Source organism: Saccopteryx bilineata, chromosome X, assembly GCF_036850765.1.
Source record: "Saccopteryx bilineata isolate mSacBil1 chromosome X, mSacBil1_pri_phased_curated, whole genome shotgun sequence".
In the NCBI taxonomy this organism is placed as follows: Eukaryota; Metazoa; Chordata; class Mammalia; order Chiroptera; family Emballonuridae; genus Saccopteryx; species Saccopteryx bilineata.
In genome coordinates, this window is record NC_089502.1 from 43738203 (window position 1) to 43761720 (window position 23518).

The window sequence follows — 23518 nt, forward strand, 5'->3', positions numbered from 1 at the left end:
AATATCTGAAGACTATCAAATTCTGAGATGCCAAAAGATGCCTTTGAATTCCAATTAAAGTGTTTTCTTCCTCTTTCATCTTCAAGAATAGAATCTGATTTACTGATTGAGGTGCTTTCTTTTACCTCTTCTTTTCCCTAAATTGTTTAGAAAACTTTGGTGACATTGGTTGATTGGTGAGGTCATCTTTTGTGTTCTGGAGTATAATGTTCCACTTCAGACACTTGAAAGGCAAATTCTTTTGATCTGTCAGAGGCAGTGGTGATGTGCAAAGATTCACATTAAGGGTCTCTTAAGCTTAACAGAGACAAGTACTCACTTGCTTCTGCCCATTGTAGTTAATGGAAAGGTATTTTTATGTCTTTCCATTGTTTGATGTGCTACCTGCTCATCTCTGCTTCCCTTTATAAAATAGATTCAGTGTCAGATCATTGTTTCTTGATTCTATAAAAAAATATATATCTTGTGGGTTAGATTAGGGCACTAAGATTAAAAATGATCAAGTCTTCAGCTCCTATTAAGAAAGAGTACGTGGCCTTGGCCGGTGGGCTCAGTGGTAGAACGTTGGCCCGGTGTGTGGAAGTCCTGTATTCAATTCCTGGCCAGGGCACACAGGAGGAGCACCCATCTGCTTCTCCACCCCTCCCCCTGACCTTTCTCTCTGTCTCTCTCTTCCCTTCCCCCAGCCAAAGCTCCATTGGAGCAAAGTTGGCCCAGGTGCTGAGGATGGCTCCATGGCCTCCACCTCAGGCACTAGAATGACTCCGGTTGCAGCAGAGCAATGCCCCAGATGGGCCAAGGATTGCCCCCTGTTGGACATGCTGGGTGGTTCCCAGTCAGGCACATGTGGGAGTCTGCTGACTGCCACCCTGCTTCTAACTTCAGAAAAATAAAAAAAAAGAAAAGAAATAGTACGTGATACTTAACATTCACAAAGCTCTACTTCCCAAACTTCCTTTTCTGTATGTAAATCCATATTTGAAACACACTCAATATATCTGCAAAATTAGATTTCTCACTAATCCTGCTGATGTACATTTTGTGCCCAAGTGAATTTCCTCAAGCTGGAGAGTCTCTCAGATGAATTATATGTAACATGATTTGAATCACTCCCAAAAAGTGGAATGTATATTGTTTGTGAGATATACAGATTTTTATGCAAAGCAATTTCCTTCCTGTTAGTAACTATTATAAAAACTATAAATATACTGGAGCCTTGCTATAATGCTGTTTTTGAACCCAATACTCTTTGGCCACCTCATAGACAAAATGGCCTGACAGGATTTCACCAATGAAATCTCCCCAAATGGGATTCAGATGCTTACCTTATTTGAGCACTTTATTGTTTGAAGGGACAAGAAATAGCATTATGCTATGGTGCCAATTATTAGCTCAGTATAATGCTTTCTATTTAAGATTTTCACAGCATTTGACAAATAGGTGCACTGTAATAGACAAAGTACTCTTCAATGGGAGTCTAAAGGTACTAGTCTTAGTTTTGGCTTTTGGTGGTAATGGATGAGAGACAAGAAGTCAAAGGTGATGCCTAGGTTTATGAATATTTTGGTAATTGCCTTTAACCTTTATTCAAAATTTAAAATAAAAACTTGGAACAATTAACAACTTACAACATACTTATTACTCAATATATTCTTTTGCTTTGACCTACTACAGTTTCCAGAGCCACACATTCCACTACAATCGCTTAAGAATCTGCCGCACAAAGTTCTGGGACTTGACATCGCAGCCTGTTGATCTGCATTAGAAATGGGGGCCTGTCAACATTTATCATACAATATTCCCATTATGTACTTACATGTCTCTCTTCTTTACTGGAATTTGAGCTCCTTGATGATAGAGATAATGTCTTAGTTATTTCTGTACCTTCAGAACTTAATGTCTTACATGAATTTGGGAGCCAATTTTTTTCAAAAACGTATATTGTACTCAGCTTTTGATAGTAAAAGAGATACACAACTAACAGAAAAGTATATATGAATCTCTTTCCATGCTACTGAATATTCTACACTTTCATGGCTGCTATATTTTTTACTATATGAATATACCATAGTTTATTTAACTATTATCTCATTATTAGGTATTGGTTCCCAACTTTTTGCTATCTTAAATTGTGCTGCGCTGAGTGTAGATGTAGCTACATTTTAGGGTAAATGTATGGTTGTTGGATATAGATAAAAGTTTTAGGGGTTCAAATGCTGAATTAAGAGTAATGTCATTTTTAAAGGCTTTTGATTTATAGTTTCTTCAAGTAAGTTGTACCACTTTATGTTTTCTGCATTTCTTCCACTATAATCATCACTACCACCACCACCATCTTTATCATTCCTTGCTAAAGTTTACAAGTGAAAATAATGTTTCCCTGTTTAATTTCATTCTTGTGGTTACTAATGATGTTGGGTATTTTAAAAATGTTTATAAACAGTTCATATTTTATTTTCTAAGTTGCCTATTTGTACATTTTAATCATTTTTGCCAAGATATTTTTTTCTTACTGCTCCAGTTGTTTTTCTAGGAGAATAAGAGGTGTTCTATAGAAGTGTTTATGAAAGGACATTTTTTCCCTGACCAGATAGCTCAGTTAGTTAGAGTCATCCCGAAGCACAGGGGTTGGAGGTTTGATTCACTGTCGGGGCACATACAGGAACAGATCAGTGTTCTTGTCTCTCTCTCTCTCTCTACTTCTTCCTCTCTCGCTAAAATCATTTTTTTTAAAAAAAAAGTACATTGTTCCCTGGCTGGATAGCTTGGTTGGTTAGAGCATCTTCCTGAAGTACAGACGTTTCTGGGTCCATCCCCAGTCAGGGCACATACAGGAACAGAGTGATGTTCCTCTCTCTCTCTCCGTTTCTCCATTTCTCTCCCTAAAATCAATAAATTAAAAAAAAATTTAAGTACATTGTTTCATTTTTTTTAGATTTTATTTATTCATTTTTAGAGAGAAAGGACGGAGGTGTGTGTGTGTGGGAGAGAGAGAGAGAGAGAGAGAGAGAGAGAGAGAGAGAGGAGCAAGAAGTATCAACTCCCATATGTACCTTGACCACGCAAGCCCAGGGTTTCAAACTGGTGACTTCAGAGTTCCAGGTTGACACTTTATCCACTGCACAACCACAGGTCAGGCTACATTGTTTCCTTGAAAGTGAATTTAATATCATCTAATATTTATAACTTAAAAATAATTATACTAGAAAGCTATGTTTGGCTTTAATGACCAAAGTTATTTTTATAACTTTCTGTGAAAGTCTTTTAATCTTTACCCGAAATATTTGCAAATGGGCTAAGGTGACAAAAACATCTCTTCCCTAAACAGAATGGGGCTGGCTGTAAGCAGTGTTACTGGAGTCTTTTTTGTGGGTGGAAGAAGGGGAGTAATTTTTTTTTTTAAGAAATATAGGATGGGGCAGTCTGACCAGGCAGTGGCACAGTGGATAGAGCATCGGACTGGGACATGGAGGACCCAGGTTTGAGGCTCCAAGGTTGCCAGATTGAGCACGGGCTCATCTGGTTTGAGCAAGGCTCACCAGCTTGAGCCCAAGGTCGCTTAGCAAGGGGTCGGTCACTCGCTCTGCTGTAGCCCCTCAGTCAAGGCACATACAAGAAAGCAAACAAAGAACAACTAAGGTGCCTGACCTGTGGTGGCACAGTGGATAAAGTGTCAACCTGGAAACGCTGAGGTTGCCGGTTCAAAACCCTGGGCTTGCCTGGTCAAGGCACATATGGGAGTTGATGCTTTCTGCTCCTCCTCCCTTCTCTCTCTCTCTCTGCCCTCTCTATAATGAATAAATAAAAATAAAATCTTAAAAAAAAAAAAGTATATTCAAAGAACAACTAAGGTGCCACAACAAAGAATTGATGCTTCTCATCTCTCTCCCTTCCTGTCTGTCCCTATCTGTCCCTCTCTCTGTCTCTGTCTCTCTCTCTGTCACACACACACACACACACACATGCACACATACAAAGAAATATAGGGTGGGGCAAAAGTAGATTTATAGTTCATATGGAAAATAATTCAGTAATTAATAAATAATAATACAGGAATGAATTTTTTGTTTTGCATATTCACAACTGTAAAGCTGCATTTGCCCCACCATGTATTTTAAATACAGGCAGTCCCTGGGTTACGAGCTATATAGGTTCTGTAGGTTTGTTCTTATGTTAAATTTGCATGTAAGTTGGAACAAGTACATTTACCTAATATATGCAACTTAAACAGATGTTTGTCTTTACATAGTATTTATGTTTACCTTTCTGTGCATATAAATACTTAAATATTTTCTTTTTAAGATTTTATTTATTCATTTTACAAAGAAAGGAGGGAGGGAGCAAAAAGTATCAATTCATAGTTGTTTCACTTTAGCTGTTCATTTCTTGCTTGGTGTATGTGCCCTGACCGACCAGGCAAGCCCAGGGGTTTGAACCACTGACCTCAGAGTTCTATGTTGATGCTCCATCCATTGCACCACCACAGGCCAAGCTAAATACTTAAACATTTTCAAGTACAACCTTAAACAATCTTGTATGATGCAGAAGATGATGGACTTGTTGGAGAGGATAGGACTGGTGTTAGAGAGTCAGGGTTTGATTCTGCTGCTGCTGCTAGAGTCAGTTTTCCTGAAGTCGGCATCAAGGGAGGTTTGGACAGAGCTTTTCTTTTCTTTTTTTTTTTTTTGCATTTTTCTGAAGCTGGAAACGGGGAGGCAGGCAGACAGACTCCCGCATGCACCTGACCGGGATCCACCGGGCATGCCCACCAGAGGGCGATGCTCTACCCCTCTGGGGCGTCACTCTGTTGCATCCAGAGCCATTCTAGCACCTGAGGCAGAGGCCACAGAGCCATCCTCAGAGAGGAAGGAGAGGGGGAGGGGTGGAGAAGCAGATGGGTGCTTTCTTCTGTGTGCCCTGGCTGGGAATTGAACCCGGGACTCCCACACACCAGGCCGACGCTCTACCACTGAGCCAACCGGCCAGGGCCCAGAGCTTTTCTTTTTTTCATCATAAATGGTTATGTAGCATCTCAGGCCTTTGGTAACTGTATAGTAGACTATGGTGAATTTCTGTGTATCAGAATCTTGCTTCTCTAACTTTGCCATTCTTGCTTCAGTGAGACAAAGAGCATCAGCTAACTTTTTGTAGAAAACACTTTTGGTTCTGAAGTTTCTGGATCCCTGTTTTCTTCCCTAGATGCTGTCATCTGCTTCTCTAGTTCCATAAGGTCTTCATTGGTTAGTTCTTTGCCATGGAAGTCGAGTAACTCTATGATATCATGTTCACTGATGTCCAACTGCAGTTGCTTACCAATAGTCCTTAAGGCGCTCCATTCATAAGTACGAGCTGTACATAAGTGAGATGTTTGTAACTAGGGGACTTACTTTACACAAATATGCCGTCTGAACCAACAGCAGTTTAATTCAAGCTATAGAGCTATGCAGACATCACACAATCCACTTTTAGAGCATTTCCAAAGTTCCTTTTTGCCTGTTTGTGGTTAATTGCCCATTCTTAACCCCAGGCACCACGAATCTATTTTCTGTCGTTATAGATTAGCCTTTTCTGGAGAGATGATATAAATGGAATCATATGATATGTGGCCTTTTGTGTTTTGTTTAATATTTTCAAGGTTTATCTATGCTGGAACATGTTTCAGTACTTGATACATTTTATTGCTATGTAGTATTTCATTGTATGGACTGGACTACATTTTGTTTATCCACTCAACATATGTTTTATTTTCCACATATAATTGAAGCTCTCAACGTTTAGATCAGTAATCCACCCTGACTTGATTTTTGTGCACAGAAGTAGGAATTCAACTTCTTTTACATGTAGATATCCAGTTTTCCACACACCATTTGTTGAAAAAGACTATGCTTTCTCCCATTGAATTGCCTTGGCATCTTTGTCAAAATAAACTGATCATAAATACAAGGTTTTTACTTATAGATTTTCTTTCTGTCCCATTGATCTCTATGGCTAGCCTATGTCAATACCACACTGTCTTGATCACTATAGCTTTAAGAGTAAATTTAATAGTATGTTTTAAAAATGGGTAATGCAATTCCTGAAATTTTTATTCCTCTTCAAGATTGTTTGACTATTCTGAGTCATTTGCTTGTCCATGTACACTTTTTTTAAGTGAGAGGAGGGGACATAGATAGACTTCTGTATGCACCCTGACTGTGATCTACCCAGCAACTCCTGACTGAGACTGATGCTCAAATCAACCAGGCTATCCTCAGCGCTGGGGCCAATGCTCAAACCAACCGAGCCACTGGCTGAGAGAGAGAAGGAGGAAAGTGAGGGGAAGAGAAGCAGATGGTGGCTTCTCATGTGTGCCCTGACTGGGGATTGAACAGGGACGTCTGTAGGCCAGGCCAATGCTCTATCCACTGAGTTAACTGGCCAGGGTCCCATGTAAATTTTAAAGCTGTCTCTTTTTACAAAATAGCCTGCTGGAATTTTCATAGGGATCACACTGAATTTGTAGATCAATTTGTGGAGAACTGCCATCTTAACACTATTGAGTCTTTTCAATCTATGAATCTGGAATATCTATTTTTTTAGTTCTTTAGTTTCTCTTAGCAATATTCTGTAGTTTTCAGGAGTCTTATACTTTATTTAGTACATTTATTCCTAAGTGTTTTAATATTTCTAATGTTATTATAAACGGAATTTTCTTAATTTCATTTTTATACTATTCAGTATAATTATTTTTTAATAATTCAAAATATGTATGGTGTATTTCCTCCCAAATTTTGACTATTTACTAGCATTCAACTTCTAGTATGATATATAATTTAGTAGGCTTAAAGGAACCAATCATTGAAACATATCATGGGACAAGACCTCAAGGTAGTTAATTATTACTGTAGATGAAGTTTTTGCCCATACAGAATGAAATTCTCACCTGACTGGTGGTAGTGCTGTGAATAGAGTTCAACCTGAGATTCTGAGATCCCAGGTTTTAAACCCTGAACCTGAGTTGAGCACGGGCTTATCCGGCTTGAGAGCAGGCTTACCAACTTGAGCATGGGATCATTGACATGATACTAAGGTCACTGATTTAAGCCCAAAGGTAACTGGCTTGAAGCCCAAGATTGCTGGCTTGAGCAAGGGGTCACTAGCTCAGCTTGAGCCCTGGTCAAGGCATGTATGAGAAGCAATCAATGAATAACTAAAGTGCCTCGACTGTGGATTGATGCTTCTCATCTCTCTCCCTTCCCCCCCTTCTCTCTTTCTGTCTCTCTAAAATTTAGACATGACAAAATGTTTATAGTAAGGCTCTCTTAATAATGCTGACTTGTGTTTCTTGACATTTTATTGATTCTTAAAGTTTTTTGTAGAAGTATTGCTTTGCATTTAATATGTATCAATCAGTAAATTAAGTAGATTATGCTTATGCTGATTCTTCTGGCCTCAAGTTAATGGCTTGTTGTACTGTTCGTTTATGTTTCTATCACATTGAAAAATGTTATTTAAAGAGGAAAACTGTACCCTGTAATTAGTTATTACAACAAAAAGGAGATGTATTTTTCCAGGCTCAATGTATACTGTTTTTCTAGCCTTTCAGGAAACAACCATTATTTAAATCACTTGTTCATAGGTATGATCTTTCAGTGCCTCTAAGATAGGATGAGGTATTACACTTTGAAAACTGAATAATATTTGGGCATTACCAATTGGCTGAATAAAATTAAAGTATATTGTTTCAAATTTTTAGTTTTTCCCTTATAAACTTTTTCTTAAATCTTTGTCAGCAGTTATTGCTTCTCAGTTAGTGAGCATTGGTGAATACTAGAACAAATGATCAATTTATTTCTGCATGTTAAAAGAAAAACTCAGATTATCACACTTATGTCAAAAGTTTATTTTTACTATAGGAAGTTTCTGTTTTATATGGTAAGAATAATAAATAGTATTTGTGTTGTTCTGCTCTTAGCAAATTCAAGGAAGACCAAGTTAAAGAAGTCATTAGAAAGGAACAGAAATGTGAATATATTCAATGTACTAATTTGCTTAGAGGCCAGTGAACACCTACAAAAACATATGTCCTCAATTTAATGACCACCTTGTATGGCACTTTTATGCTGTGATGTGTAAAAAGCAGTTAACACTTCTCTTTAACAAAACACAAATGTCAAGTACATTACTATTTGCTTGAAAGCTAGAGAGATCAAATCAAGAAAATAGTCCTGTCTACTGTTTTTAAAGTTTCCAAACAGATTAATGAATGCTTTTCTATATTCTATATTTGATAATACTTAAATCTGTAAAAATTAATATGTAAAGTTTCATAAATCGTATATTGAAGAGAGAATATAAGTTATTATGTTCCTTGTATTTTTTGGTCTCAGATTAATGATGTGTGATGCTTTCTCCCTATAGGATTGCTGCAAAGCAAGATGGAAGAGATAGCACAGGTTTTCCAGCATCATCTTGAAAACAAGACTGTAACATAAGGACCGCTTTCCATTGAATGACCACATCTTCGGCATGTTGTTTTTGGTTTATATATTATCTTCAAATTTTGATGACATTAGAGTAGTAGTTATAGTTGGTATATAATCATTAGTTGCAAAAAAAGTGTGTATATGTTTAGGAATTTTTTCCCTTTAAATATTGTACTATTGAGAATTATACTGTAGTTTGGCTTTTAGTATTAGCAAATCAAAACTACATTAGCTTTTTCATATAGGAAGCAGCCTCTTAGATGTTGACTCTGTTTTGTAATTTGTATCTTACTCACCTAGATTCCATATCCTACCACCAGCACACATCTTCCTTCTCAATTCAATTGGATCCTAGAGATATGCTTGCCAAAAAATAAATGCCAACTAGTCTTTGATGGATGCCTGTTAGTTAGTAGTAGTAGGTTCTGTAAAGTCTCTCTCCTCAAGGAACTTACTGTCTAGCTTGGGATATAACTAATGCCCATCTGTATCACAGCAATATAGACAATACAAGGAAGTGCGCTGTGAATTATTGAAAGTGTGTTATAAAAATTCAGAGGTAGAAAGAAAAGTTAGGGTAGGCTTGGGACTTGACTTAAGTTATTTTTGAAAGGGTAAGTAAGGTTCAGACAATTTGTTTATTTTTATGTACAATTATTCTGGTATTTAACTTGGTTTTAGTATATGACTTAAAGTCATTTGAGGTGTGGTGTGGTTTTTTTGTATTTGTTCATTTGTTTTTCAAGAAAAAGCCTTGTTCGTAGCTTGAGAACAATCTGATCTCTCGTGTTTCAAGTTTCACCTAAGTCACAAATAAAGGTGATGTTCTAAAAAATATAATTATAACACCAAAATAAACTATTTGCAAGTTTTTTTAGTGAGTAGTGCTTAGTTTCCTATAACTACTGAGCTGAAATCCTGTTGTACTGGGTGCATATGACCATCCTGAGGAGTACATACTAATGGAAGAAAATGTTTTTCAAATGAGTATCAATGATTTTCACCACCCTTTGAGTAAATTAAATATCAGAACTTACACGGCCTCTTTTTCCCTACCCAAACTTCCCAAAGTAGCTGCTTCTTATTAGGTAAGTTTTTATTACCACTCAAAATTATAAAATATGAAAATAATCCAGAGACCATTTAATTTTGTGGATGATTTCTGTAGGTAAAGAGCTTTTGAGTATAATCTTGAGTAATCTTTATTTTTGAGTCCAGTGTTATTACTATTATACCCTAGATAAAAACATTTTCCTTATTGTTTTTGGAGATTCAACTCAGTTAAGTAGTCTGTTCATAAATCAAGTTCCACATTCAGTATAGGAGGAAACACTGGATTTTGTCTGTACTTAATTAACTAGACAATTTCATTTGAAGATTATATTTTGTCAGTAGCATGAATAAGTTGAACCGTGTTAAGTTTTGCCCAACTGAAGGAAATGAGTTTTTCATTTCTTTGAAGTTTTGTTACTCTTTGATATCTTTTCACTACTAGTAAGTGCTTATTACAAAGTTCCTTAATAATGCCTCACTGGTGGTGGTGCAGTGGATAGACCATTGGCATGGGATGCTGACGTCCCAGGTTCGAAACCCCAAGGTTGCCAGCCTGAGCTCAGGGTCGCTGACTTCAGCATGAGATTACTGAAGTGATCCCATGGTTTCTGGCTTACGCAAGGGATCACTGGCTCAGCTGGAGCCCATTATGAGTTGATGCTTCTCATCTCTCTCCCTCTCTCTCCCCTCCTGTTTGTCTCCTCCTGTTTGTCCGTAGGGCTACAGTACTCCTATTGACTTTGCAGTGGGAGTTCTAGTGTTGTTTTTTTTTCCAGGACATAGAAGGGGCCAGTGGATGGCAGGTGGCTTCCAGATCAGTACAGTAACACTGCACAGTTTCCCGGTAGATTTCAGTGTACTGCCTGTGATCTGGAGCCTTAGACTAAATAATCTCTAAGGTTCCTCTGACTTCGGTTCAACATACATTTTTGAACAAATATTAATTAAAAGATGAGACATAACCTATTTTTTCCAGTAATTTTAAGACATTTCTGTAAGGTGCTAGAATTTTGCCCCACTCCCCACCCCCATTGTTAAAGGCCAGGTAAGATTAGCTGAAGGAGAATCTTTTAATTTGCGATTTTTCTACTTTCCCAATACTTGACTACATTTTTGTTTTTTTAAAAAAGATGTTATATTTGTTCTCTACAACAGCATTTATGCTAGCTCATTTGAGGAGTATGAAAGACATGCAGTTGTTTACACATAATATTAGACAAGTGATGCTATCCCTCTTAAAGAGAAGATTTTTGGTTTTAGCATCTTTTTCCATATCTGGAAATTACAATTGCTTCATAATGCATTCATCATAAGTGTGCTGTGAACAAAGTGCCCCAAAAGAACAAATCCTGAAAATATGTCTATGTTAAGAAGGAGCTTCTGGCTTAATTAAACTAACCTTGTTAAATTGTCAGAAAGACAAATGAGGCATATTTTTCAGTTTGTCATAAATTCTTCTAGGGGTGAAATTACCTCATGCTAATATATCTGTGCCCCTGAATAACATCTAGAATTCCCAAAGCTTTTTATATACTGTCTGATATCCTTTTAAAGTGGGGAGAGGGATGCTATAGGAAACAGAATAGCTATTATTCCAGTTAATAGTTTGGCAGAGCTAGAAATAGCCTGGTTTTCCTTCTAGTGCAATTTTCTGAATGTTTTTCCCTTGATACCTACCACTCAGGCTGGCTAAAATCATACACAGGTACACAGAGTGCTTCTTTATGACCTTGCTATCCAATTGCAATCTCAGCCTATGTGAGTATATCTTTTTAGCTATTCTCCACTCATCCCACTCAGTGGGTTTGTAATGTAGTGGGTACCAATTCAGTACCAAGGGGCTGTATGTTTTATGGTCAGTGTAGTTTTGTTTTCCCCTTTGCCACCATCCCAAGGGGTAAACACACTAGCAACCTTATTGTATTTTTCCATCTACTTATTGATTAATGTGTCATCTGGACATTTTGGTTGAGCAACACAGTTCATCCCCACCACCACATAGGATTCACCTGGTAAAGGCTATGGCATCACCCAGACTAATACTTCCCGTGAGATTTTTGATCAGTTAGAAGTTTTCAGGATACTAAGGTCAATGTCTTCCCGTTAACTGCTCTTTGGTTTTCCTGAATCCTGTAACTTGAGCATGGCAATATAGCCAGTTTGAATACGTTTGAACCTACTGGATAACCTTGGAATATTTAGTCATAGATTAGCACCCTGTCAAGTGACTTTAAAACCATACTTTTGTAAAGTACTTTATAGTCACTCTATTCTAAGGTATCATCTTCATTTTATAGGTGAGGAAACTCTCTTATCCCAGTTAAAGAAACGTACTGAAACCCGCACAGTCATTTACCAAAACAAAAGTTCAAGTCCAGATTGCCTACTATGTTATATTGTCAATACATGGAAACTGAGAAATTTAAACGTTGTGAGCCCCTCACCTCGTAAACCCGTGATCTTTTTCTTCTTTGGATTTTTGTGATATAAAAAGGGTTCCATTTAATTTTTTAAAATGATTGACTAGGTAATATAATCATGTAGCTCAATATTTAAAGGGTATAAAAATATACTGAGTGAAGTTTTTCCCACCTTTGTTCCTCAGCATCCAGTTTCCTTACCTGAAGGCATTCACTTACTACTTGTGTATTTATTTTCCCAGAGGTACTTTATGCACATATAAGCAAACAGATACATCTATTTTCCCCCTTTTAACTCAAATGTAAGCATACTATATACATTGTTCTGCACCTTGTCATTGCATGCAATACATTTTGGGATTGTTCAGTAGCAGTAGATAGAGAACTTGGTCATCTTTGGGAAACAGCTGCGTAGTTTTCCTTTCAATGGATGTATTACATTTGTGGATATTTAAGTTGTTTTCAGTATTTTGTTGTTATAACATGAGCTTACATAGTATATAGAATACCATTCATACATGTTCAATTGCTGTGCTAAAGGGAATGTGCATTTATGATTTCACTTGTCTCCCACAGAGGTACTAATTTATGTTCCTACTAGCAATGTATTGAGAGGGCCTATTTCTCCACAGTCTCAACAAAACAAGTGTGTTCTCAAACTTGTGGATGTTTACTAATCTGGTAGGTCAAAAATGCTACTTTAGTGTGATTTTCAAAAATAAACTTTATTTTTTAGAACAGTCTTAGGTTTATAGAGAAGTTGAACAGTATATAGTTCCACATACTTCCACTTGGTTTCCCATAGTGTCAACAACTTAACATAACTGGTATATTTGTCACAGCCCATGAATCATGATTAACTAAAGAGCAAGTTTATTCATATTTTCTTAACTTTTACCTAGAGCCCTTTTTCTGTTCCTGGATCCCATCCAGGATACCACTGTTACAATTAATCATCACAGTATCTCTTTTGGTTCCTTTGGCTGTGACAGTTTCTCAGACTTTGCATGTTTTTGATGAACTTGACCATTTTGAGGATTACACGTCAGGTGTTTTAAAGTCACTGAACTTTGAAATTTCTATCTCATCTGTGATATTAAACATCTGTAGATGGAAAAGGGGCCACATGATGAAACTGAGAAGCTCAGGGGAGGCCTGCATTGTGGCCTTGCAAACTCAGAGGCCTAAAGTAACCAAGGACAATCTCAAATTAAAACTTACTAAATGAAAGCAGTTCATGGTGGGTAGTTATGTCCTAAGGTGGTATTTTTCTCTAACAAAGGTCCGTGCTTACTTTAATAGGGCCTGTCAGTTGTCTTCTTCTTCTTTTTTTCATCTACACAAGGTACCTAATAACATGCCTTTGAAATATAAGAGTAATCTTCTCCGGACGCCTTAGGGCATCTTTCCAACCAGAGAAGAAACCAACAACCCCCTCCTTGTTACTAAATATTATCATGTTAACTGTAAACTATCTTATGCTTGCATACATAGAAGAAGTATGTGTCTATACATTTTACTTTTTATCCAATCCCAAAGATTTCCCTGCTTTACCTTCTCCCGCCTCCCTAATCACCAATGGATTTCTTGTAACCCCATTATGTCTTCTTCTTTGATTCTGATGTATAAAATAAGTGGTGAAACTGCCATTTTCTGGAGCATTTTCTCAATACCTTGAGATTTTGCTTCCAGTCAACTGCTGACGGTTTGGCTCCAATAAATTCATAAAAATTCTTACAGGTTTGGACTTTTTTTACATTGACATATCCTTTAAAAAAAACACTATGCTATATCCCTCTCGTGATTCACTGTAATTCATAAAACGTTCACGGGTCTGAGTACATGTGGATTTCTGATTCTCAGAAAGTAAATGTCTCATAAGTCCATTACAGACAGAGAAGAACCATTAATGCAAGTGATATGTCAAACTTGTGTCTGATCATTCTGGATACACTGGAGGATTGACCAGAGGCTCCACTGCAAACAGCAGGTAGGTCTGATAATAAGTCCTTGGAAGCAGAAGCAGGGATAATAGGAACACATTTAAGGGAAATTGGAGGCACCAGGGTTTGATAGAAGGTCAAGAAGTCAAAGGTGACTCCTGAGTTTATGAGCTGAATATTTTGGGTGTTGTCTTTAACCTCTAAAAGAAATTCGAGAGAAATATTTGAACAATTTACACAACATACCAGTTACTCAATGCATACTTTCCCTTTCCGTTTCTTTAGCTCTGCGCTACTACAATTCCCAGAGCCCCTCACTCCACCACAATCCCCTTAGAATCGGCCGCGCAGAGAATTCTGGGACTGGAAGTCCGCGGCCTATTTACCCAAGTTGGAGCAAAGGGCCTGTGGAAACATGAAGAGGTAAGTGGTTGTGTGAAAGCAGGCGGCGCAAGTAGCTTTGTTTTACCTTTTAACTTAAACTGACTTTCATTACTTTGTGTTTGGGGTATTTCTCGTTCTCGGGATGCAGTTTCGTGGGAGAGGGAAGACAAAGGAGGAGGGAGCGAGGGAGAAGGGCTAGGCCGGCCTGCGGGGCGAAGTTCAGGAAGGGCGGCCGCCGCCGCGGGTTCCCGCAGGCATGCCCTTCGAGCCCAGGCATCCAAGCCGCGGCGCTGGCCCCGGGGGCCGGGCGGCTGCTGTGGCCTCTTCCTATTGCAGACGGACCCACCCAGGGCAAGGCTTTAGCCCGACCGAAGCCTAGCGCGGGACAAACCGAGGCCCCCCTTCCCCGACCCCCTCCCAGCCTCCCAGCACCCAGGGCTGGGCGCCTTTATTTGCAGTGTTTGTGGATTAAGGACTCGCTCGAACCCCGTGGGCATGCAGCGTTTTCAAATCTTAAAGTTAAGTCACGCTCTTTCTGCAAATTTCGAAGGCAAGTACAAAACCGATTCAATGTCACAGGAAAAGAAAGGCACAGCCGCGAGCAGTTCCCCCTGCTGGCTCTGCAGGAAATGCAGGAAGTGACTGCTTGGTGAAAGCCTGAGCTTCCCACCCACTTAGTACAAGTGCTCTGGTATAGCGCTTTGTGTTTAAAATTCTTAACTGATACTGTGCTCTTCTGCACTATCAGTTTCAGCATCTTTTATAGAACTGATTCTGATTTTCCCTGCCTCAAAATGACTTTAAAAAATGATTATTATGTTATATCTCACACATGTAAAGTAATGTGTATATGAAGTTTAAAGACTTTACATAGACTCACATACCCACTACAAGCTTTATACCTGGAACAATACCAGGACCTTAGAAGTCCCCCGAGTGACGCCTCCCTGACTGCTTCTCTCCCTCGGGAAGAGACCGCTATCCAAAGTTTGGTGCTAATCATTCCCTTGCTTTAAAAAAAAAATTGTTTTACCACTTGGGAATTTATCCCTAAACAAAATGTTGCTTGTTTTATCCATTTTTCTTTTTCCATGATATGATTTCATTTATATTAAATATACGGCACAAATAAATCCATACAGACTGAAAATAGATTAATGGTTGCCAGGAGCTGTCAGGTAGGGGAGAATGGAGAGAATAGCTAATGGACATGGGCTTTCTCTTTAGGCTAATCAAATATTCTAAAATTAGATAGTGCTGGCGGTTACACAGCTCTGTAAATATACACTTTAAAAGGCTGTATTTCCAATGTAAATTATCTCTTTCAAAAGTATTTTTTTATTAAATGTATTAGGGTGACACTACTTAACAAAATTTTACAGTTCTACAACACATCTTTGTACACTGTGTTGTGTGTTCACCGCCCCCTCCAAGTCAGGCCTCCATCCATCACCATTCATGCCCCCTGTTCTCTCCTTCACCTTCCCCCGACCCCCCACCTCTCGGTAGTCACCACACTGTTGTTCCTGTTTAGTTTTTTTTTTCCCTTTTTGCTCAATCCCTTCATCCCTTTCACCCAGGCCCCCCTACACACATACACACACACACACACACACACACACACACACACACACGGCAGTCTGTTCTCTATGAGTCTGTCTCTATTTTACATCTTCATTACATTGTACATATAACTGAAATCATTTGTCTTTCTCTGACTGGATTAGTTCATTTAGCAAAATAATCTCCAGTTCCATCCATGCTGTGGCAAAAGGTAAGATTCCCTTCTTTTTTATAGCCAAGTAGTATTATTCATTGTATAAGTGGATCACAGCTTTTTTATCCACTTACCTACTGATGAACACTAGGGCTGCAACCAAATCTTGTCTATTGTAAATAATGCTGCAATGAACATAGGGATGCATATATATTTTCTAATTTGTTTCAGGTTTATTCTGATAAATTACCAGAAGTGGAATGGCTAGGTCATAAGGCAGTTCCATTTTTTAATTTTTTGAGATAATTCCAAACTGCTTTTCATAGTGGCTGCATCCCCATCAACAGTGCACAAGGGTTCCCTTTTCTCCACACCCTCACCAGCACTTGTTGTGTTTATTGATGACAGCCATTCTGACAGGTGTATAATGATATTTCATGGTGGTTTTAATTAGCATTTCTCTGATGATTATTGACATTCAGCATCTTTTCATACATCTATTGGTCATCAGCTTATCCTCTTTGGAGAAGTGTCTATTCAGGTCCTTTGCACATTTTTTAATTGAATTGTTTGTTTTTTTGGTGTTGAGTTTTATAAGTTCTTTATAGATTTTGGATATTAACCCTTTATCAGATGCAGTGGTGAATATATTCTCCCATTCAGTGAGTTGTCTTTTCATTTTGTTGATGATTTTCTTTGCTGTGCAAAAGCCTTTTAGTTTGATGTAGTACCATTTATTTTATTTTATTTTATTTTATTTATTTTTATTTATTTATTTTTTTGACAAACATAGAGACAGAGAGAGGGACAGATAGGGACAGATAGGCAGGAAGGGAAATGAGAAGCATCAGTTCTTCATTGTGGCTCTTTTGTCTCCTTAGTTGTTCATTGATTGCTTTCTCATATGTGCCTTGACCTGGGGGACTACAGCAGAGTGAGTGACCCCCTGCTCAAGCCAGTGACCTTTGGGCTCAAGCCAGCGACCATGGGGTCATGTCTATGATCCCATGCTCAAGCCAGCGACCCTGCGCCCAAGCTGGTTAGCCCATGCTCAAGCTGTCAACCTCGAGGTTTCAAACCTAGGTCCTCTGCATCCCAGTCCGATGCTCTATCCACCGCTGCACTGCCTGATCAGGCTAGTACCATTTGTTTTATTAATTTTTGTTTGTTTGTTTCTCTTGCTACAGGAGATATAGCTGAAAATATGTTGCTATGACACATGTCCGAGATTTTACTGCCTGTGTTTTCTTCTAGGGTTTTTATGATTTCAACTCTAATATTTAAACCTTTAATGCATTTGTGTTTATTCTTGCATATCTTGTAAGACAAAGGTCTAGTTTTCGTGTTTTTGCCTGTATTTTTCTAATTTTTCCAGCAGCATTTGTTGAATAGACTATTTTATTCCATTATGTGTTTGCCTCCTTTGTCAAATATTAATTAACTAAAGTCATGGATTTATTTCTGGGTTCTATATTCTGTTTCATTGGTCTGTTTATTTTTATCCCAGTACTATGCTGTTTCAATTACAATGGCCTTGTAGTATAATTTGGTATCGAGTAGCATGATTTCTCCAACTTTATTCATCTTTTTCAAGATTGCTGTTGCTATGTGGGATCTTTTGCAGTTCCATATAAATTTTACATCTGGAGTATTTGCTCAAGTTCTATGAAATATGCCATTGGTATGTTTTTAAATTATTTATTTATTTATTTGTGTGTGTGTGTGTGTGTGTGTGTGTGTGTGGCAGAGACAGAGAGCGTCAGAGAGAGGGACAGGTAGGGACAGACAGACAGGAAGGGAGAGAGATGAGAAGCATCAATTCTTCGTTTTGGTTTCTTAGTTGTCCATTGATTGCTCTCTCATATGTGCCTTGACCAGGGGACTACAGCAGACCTGGTGAGCCTTGCTCAAACCAGATGAGCCCGTGCTCAAGCTGGCGACCTTGGTGTCTTGGACCTGGGTCCTCCACATCCCAGTCCGACGCTTTATTCACTGTGCCACCGCCTGGTCAGGCTAATGTGGACAGTTTACTTTTGTTAATTCTTCCTATCTGTGAACATGGTTTATGCTTCCACTATTTGTATCTTCTTCAGTTTCTTGCTTCAGTGTCTTATAATTTTCCGAGTACAGGTCTTTTACGTTCTTGGTTACATTTATTCATAGATATTTTAATTTTTTTTTTTTTTTGTATTTTTCTGAAGCTGGAAACGGGGAGAGACAGTCAGACAGACTCCCGCATGCGTCCGACCGGGATCCACCTGGCACGCCCACCAGGGGCGACGCTCTGCCCACCAGGGGGCGATGCTCTGCCCCTCCGGGGCATCGCTCTGCCGCAACCAGAGCCACTCTAGCGCCTGGGACAGAGGCCAAGGAGCCATCCCCAGCGCCCGGGCCATCTTTGCTCCAATGGAGCCTTGGCTGCAGGAGGGGAAGAGAGAGACAGAGAGGAAGGAGGGTGGTGTGGAGAAGCAAATGGGCGCTTCTCCTATGTGCCCTGGCCGGGAATCGAACCTGGGTCCCCTGCACGCCAGGCCGACGCTCTACCGCTGAGCCAACTGGCCAGGGCAGATATTTTAATTTTTTTTGAAGCCATTGTGAATGGGATTGTTTTCTTAGTTTCCCTTTCTGATAGTTCACTATTGGTGTATAAAAATGCAACTGACGGTGGTGCAGTGGATAGAGCATCGGCCTGGGATCCAGAGGACCGGGCTTGAGCACAGGGTTGTCGTCTTGAACGTGGGGTCATAGACATGACCTCATGGTCACTGGCTTGAGTCCAAATGTCTCTGGCTTGAAGCCCAAGGTTGCTGGCTTGAGCAAAGGGTCACTCGCTCTGCTGTACCCCTCCAGTCAAGAAATATGTGAAAAAGCAATCAATGAATAACTAAGGGGCTGCAACGAAGAGTTGATGCTTCTCATCTCCCTTCCTGTCTGTCTATCTCTCTCTCTCACTTAAAAAAAATGCAACTGATTTCTGTATATTTATTTTGTATCCTGCTACTTTACTGAATTCATTGATCAGTTCTAGTGGTTTTTGGTGAAATCTTTAGAGTTCTCTGTGTACAGTATGATAATAGTATCTGCAAATAATGACAGTTTTACTTCTTCCTTTCCAGTTTGGATGCCTTTTATTTCTTCTTGTCTGATTGCTGTGGCTAGGACTTCCAGTATTAATGTTGAATAAAAGTGATGAAAGTAGATATCCTTGTCTTGTTCCCTATCTTAAGAAAATCTATTACAGTTTTTTGCCCATTGAGTATGATGTTGGCTGTGGGTTTGTCATATATGCCTTATATTATGTTGAAATATATTCTCACTTTGCGGAGAGTTTTTATTACAAATGAGTTCTGGATTTTATCAAATACTTTCTCTGAATCTATTGATAGGATCATGTGGTTTTAATCCTTTATAAGGGATCCTCGGGTTATGACACAACTCCGTTCCTTTGACAATGACATAACCTGAATTTTGGAGTAAGGTGAAACATACCCTAGCCTAAGTCACTTACCTATTATAACATAGTTATAAAATCCTAATCTAGAACATAAAAGCACAACTAAGCCCAGAAAAAGGAAAAGGACATAAATATACTGTACTGCACACTGTACTGTACACTGTACTGTACAGTGTACTGTAGTGACAGAAAAAAATGACAAAAAATGAATGTAAAAAAAAATTCCTTACCTTTATTCCTGTGGTTGGCTTGCACACTGGAAGGGGCATTGCAAGGTGGGAAGGAGTGAGCTATTGGGAGGAGGAAGCTGGAGAGGCAGGAGAACCTGCAGACCGTGCTGGCTATACTGGGTCAGGTGAGTCAGGATTGCCTAAGGAACATGCAGGAGACGCTGGAGATGGTTCTACCTGTACTACAGGTGTTTCATCTCAAGAAGCAGCTGATATGGAGGGTACAGGATCTGTTGCAGGCCTCTCTACCTTAAAGAATTGTTCCAGGCTAGTCTGAAAGGTTGATGACTTCTTTTGTTCTAAACTCTGCCGATAGCATTGCCAGGCATCTATCACACTGAAACACGTCTCAATGTTTTTAAAGTTTTTATGGGAGTGAACAGCGTAAATTAGAAATGTCATATATCAAGTCTGTCATATCCCGGGAACCCCCTGTATTTTATTTATGTGATATATCACATTTATTGATTTGCAGATATTGTACTTCCTTGCATCCCACTCAATCATGGTGTATGATCTTTTCAATGTCTTGCTGGATCCAGTTTGCTAGTATTTTGTTAAGGATTTTTAGCATCTGTGTTCCTCAGGGATAATGGCCTATAATTTTCTTTGTAGTGTCTTTATCTGGTTTTGGAATTAGGATAATGTTGGCCTTGTAAAATGAGCTTATAAGTCTTCCCTCCTCTTGAATTTTTTTAAATAGTTTGAGAAGGATAGTTCTTTGGATGTTTGGTAAAATTCACCTGTGAAGCCATCTAGTTCAGGACTTTTGTTTGTTGAAAGTGTTTTTTGATTACAGCTTCAATTTCACTACTTGCAATATGTCTATTCTGAGTCTCTGATTCGTTGTGATTCAGTTTTGGAAGATTGTATGTTTCTAAGAATTTATCCATTTTTTTTTCCTTAATGTCCAATTTGTTGGCATACAATTGTTCATAATATTTTCTTATAACTCTGGTTACTTCTCCACTTTAATTTCTGATTTTATTTCTTTGAGTCTTTTTTTTTTTTTTTTTTGTATTTTTCTGAAGCTGGAAACAGGGAGAGACAGACAGACTCCCGCATGCGCCCGACTGGGATCCACCCGGCACGCCCACCAGGGGGCTACACTCTGCCCACTGGGGGCGATGCTTTGCCCCTCCGGGGTGTCGCTCTGTTGCAACCAGAGCCACTCTAGCGCCTGAGGCAGAGGCCAAGGAGCCATCCCCAGCGCCCGGGCCATCTTTGCTCCAATGGAGCCTCGGCTGCGGGAGGGGAAGAGAGAGACAGAGAGGAAGGAGAGGGGGAGGGGTGGAGAAGCAGATGGGCGCTTCTCCTGTGTGCCCTGGCCGGGAATCGAACCCGGGACTTCCGTACGCCAGGCCGATGCTCTACCACTGAGCCAGCGGGCCAGGGCCTCTTTGAGTCTTATCTCTTTTTTTTTTTTCTTGGTAGTCTGGTTTATCTTTTCAAGGAACCATCTCTTGGTTTTATTGACCTTTTGTATTGTTTTTTTATCCTTCTATTAACTTTGGGCTTTGTTTGTTGTTGTTTTTTATGGTCCTTTATGAGTACTATTAGATTGTTTATTTAAGATTTTTCTTGTTTCTTGAGATGGGCCTGTAATGTTATGAACTTCCCTCTTAGGACTGCTTTCACTGTGTCCCATAGATTTTTGGGTTTTTCAACTTTATATAAATGGACACATATCATATACATTTTTCTTGGATTTGCTTTTTTTTTTTTTCTGTATTTTTCTGAAGCCGGAAACAGGGAGAGACAGTCAGACAGACAGACTCCCGCATGCACCCCACCGGGATCCACCCGGCACGCCCACCGGGGGGGGGGGGGGCGACGCTCTGCCCACCAGGGGGCGATACTCTGCGACCAGAGCCACTCCAGCACCTGGGGCAGAGGCCGAGGAGCCATCCCCAGCACCCGGGCCATCTTTGCTCCAATGGAGCCTGGGCTGCAGGAGGGGAAGAGAGAGAGAGGAAGGAGAGGGGGAGGGGTGGAGAAGCAGATGGGCGCTTCTCCTGTGTGCCCTGGCCAGGAATCGAACCCGGGACCCCCACACGCCAGGCCGATGCTCCACCACTGAGCCAACCGGCCAGGGCCTTGGGTTTGCTTTTTATCCTCAATATTTCTTTTTGAGATTCATATATACTGATGTATTTACCTATGGTTTATTCATTTCAAAGCCATTTTAAACTTAGCAAGAACTTTCTGAATTCTAAATAATAAATAAAAATTAAGATACTTAAAAGGAATTTTTAAAAAACCCTGGGCCTCTGGCCAGTTAGTTCAGTGGATAGAGTGTCAGTCTGGCATGCATGCATCCTGGGTTCAGTCCTTGGTAAAGGCACACATGAGAAACAAACATCTGCTTCTCTTCCCCTCCTTCTCTCCCTATTCTCTCTTTTCCCTCCTGCAGCCAGTGGCTACATTAGTTTGAGCGTTGGCCCCAGGCACTGAGGATAGCTCGGTTGATTTGAGCTTTGGCACCAGATGGTGCTGGGTGGATCCCGGTGAGGGCACATGCAGGAATCTCACTATCTCACCTCCTCTCACTTATAATACATACATAAATGAATGAATGAATGAATAATGAAAGTCTTTCTAGAGCATGAGAATTTTGCATATAATTATGAGGGATGCTTTCCTAGGCCCCAATAGTAAAAGGCCATTTCATAAAGAAGGAATTCACAATTTATTTTCCTCATGGAGTTAGCTCCATTTTTCTGTTATTGTCTTTTATAATCTGTTGTTGTCTACTTAAATGGTTCTGCTATTTCTTTACACTATAATAAGTGTTTTCAGTTATCTATGGTTACGTGGCTCATATTAGCATTACCTAGATTTCTACACAGTAGTTCCCAGGCTATAAAATGTTATAACCCTTTTCACATTTATTTCTATACTTTCTCCTTTGGAGAGCTCCTCTTTCACAGCTCCTTTTCCCGTCGCCTTTTCCCCTTCTCCTCTTTCCTCCCCTTTCTCCCACTCCTATTTCCCTTCCTGCTAGGCACATGCACACAACACATACAGACACACATATTTCATTTTCCTAAATGAATTGCAAACTCCTTGAGGATAGGGACCATGTCTTGAATATCGTACAGTGTGTTGTGTATAAATAGTTATTTAATAAATGTTTGTAGAATGAAACATAAAGGGCAAGGAATTGTTAGAGAAGGGTCTTTGAATAAATGGGGTCAATAAAGGTAGCTAATATTTTGAGATTTTTTTTTTTTTTATTAAGTGAGAGGCAGGGAAGCAGAGAGCCAGACTCCTGAATATGCCCCCACTGGGATCCACCCAGCCAGCCCCTACCAGGCAATGCTGCCAGGCTGGGCTGCAGCTCTGTTGCTTGGCAACCAAGCTATTTTCGAGCCTGAGCACAAGGCCATGGAGCCATCCTCAGTGCCTGGGGTCAACTTTGCTCAAATCATTTGAGCCATGGCTGTGGAAGGGGAAGGGGAGAGGGGTGAAAAGCAGATGGTTGCTTCTCCTGTATGCCCTGACCAGGAATCGAACCTCAGACTTCCACACAGCAGTCTGACACTTTACTGGTGACCCAACCGGCCAGGGCCTATTTTGCGATTTCACTATCTCTTCTACTCTCTGTATATACCCGTATATCTACTCTAGGATAAACAGCTGTGTGAAGAGTGATGAGCATGTCCTGGAAGAGTTGGAAACAGAAGGGGAGAGGCAGCTGAAAAGCCTCCTTCAGCATCAACTTGACACCTCTGTCTCCATTGAGGAGTAAGTATTGATTTTGCAAACAGGTAGAATATCATAGACCCTCACCTCCAGGTGACCCTTAAAGCCTGGCTGGAACACTCGTCTCCCACCACTCTTTCCTTGCCA

The 23518-nt window shown here is 39.7% G+C and overlaps 2 protein-coding genes across 5 annotated transcripts in view; both read left to right on the forward strand.

The window, feature by feature from the left end:
- The window catches only part of NUP62CL (nucleoporin 62 C-terminal like), a 70024-nt gene extending 60779 nt beyond the window's left edge, over positions 1–9245 (forward strand). For both annotated transcript variants that reach the window (XM_066249644.1, XM_066249645.1), the window contains one exon: positions 8401–9245. In XM_066249644.1, coding sequence (XP_066105741.1) covers positions 8401–8474 — 74 coding nt within the window. In that variant the 3' untranslated portion in view covers positions 8475–9245. The remainder of the gene's footprint in view (positions 1–8400) is intronic.
- A 5005-nt stretch (positions 9246–14250) lies between these two features.
- The window catches only part of RBM41 (RNA binding motif protein 41), a 62826-nt gene continuing 53558 nt past the window's right edge, over positions 14251–23518 (forward strand). For 2 of the 3 annotated variants that reach the window (XM_066249930.1, XM_066249931.1), the window contains exons 1-2: positions 14251–14304; positions 23297–23413. In XM_066249930.1, the coding sequence (XP_066106027.1) occupies positions 14297–14304; positions 23297–23413 (125 nt within the window). In that variant the 5' untranslated portion in view covers positions 14251–14296. Of the gene's footprint in view, positions 14305–17576; positions 17664–23296; positions 23414–23518 lie in introns of all 3 variants that reach the window. The other variant, XM_066249932.1, reaches the window with a different exon arrangement.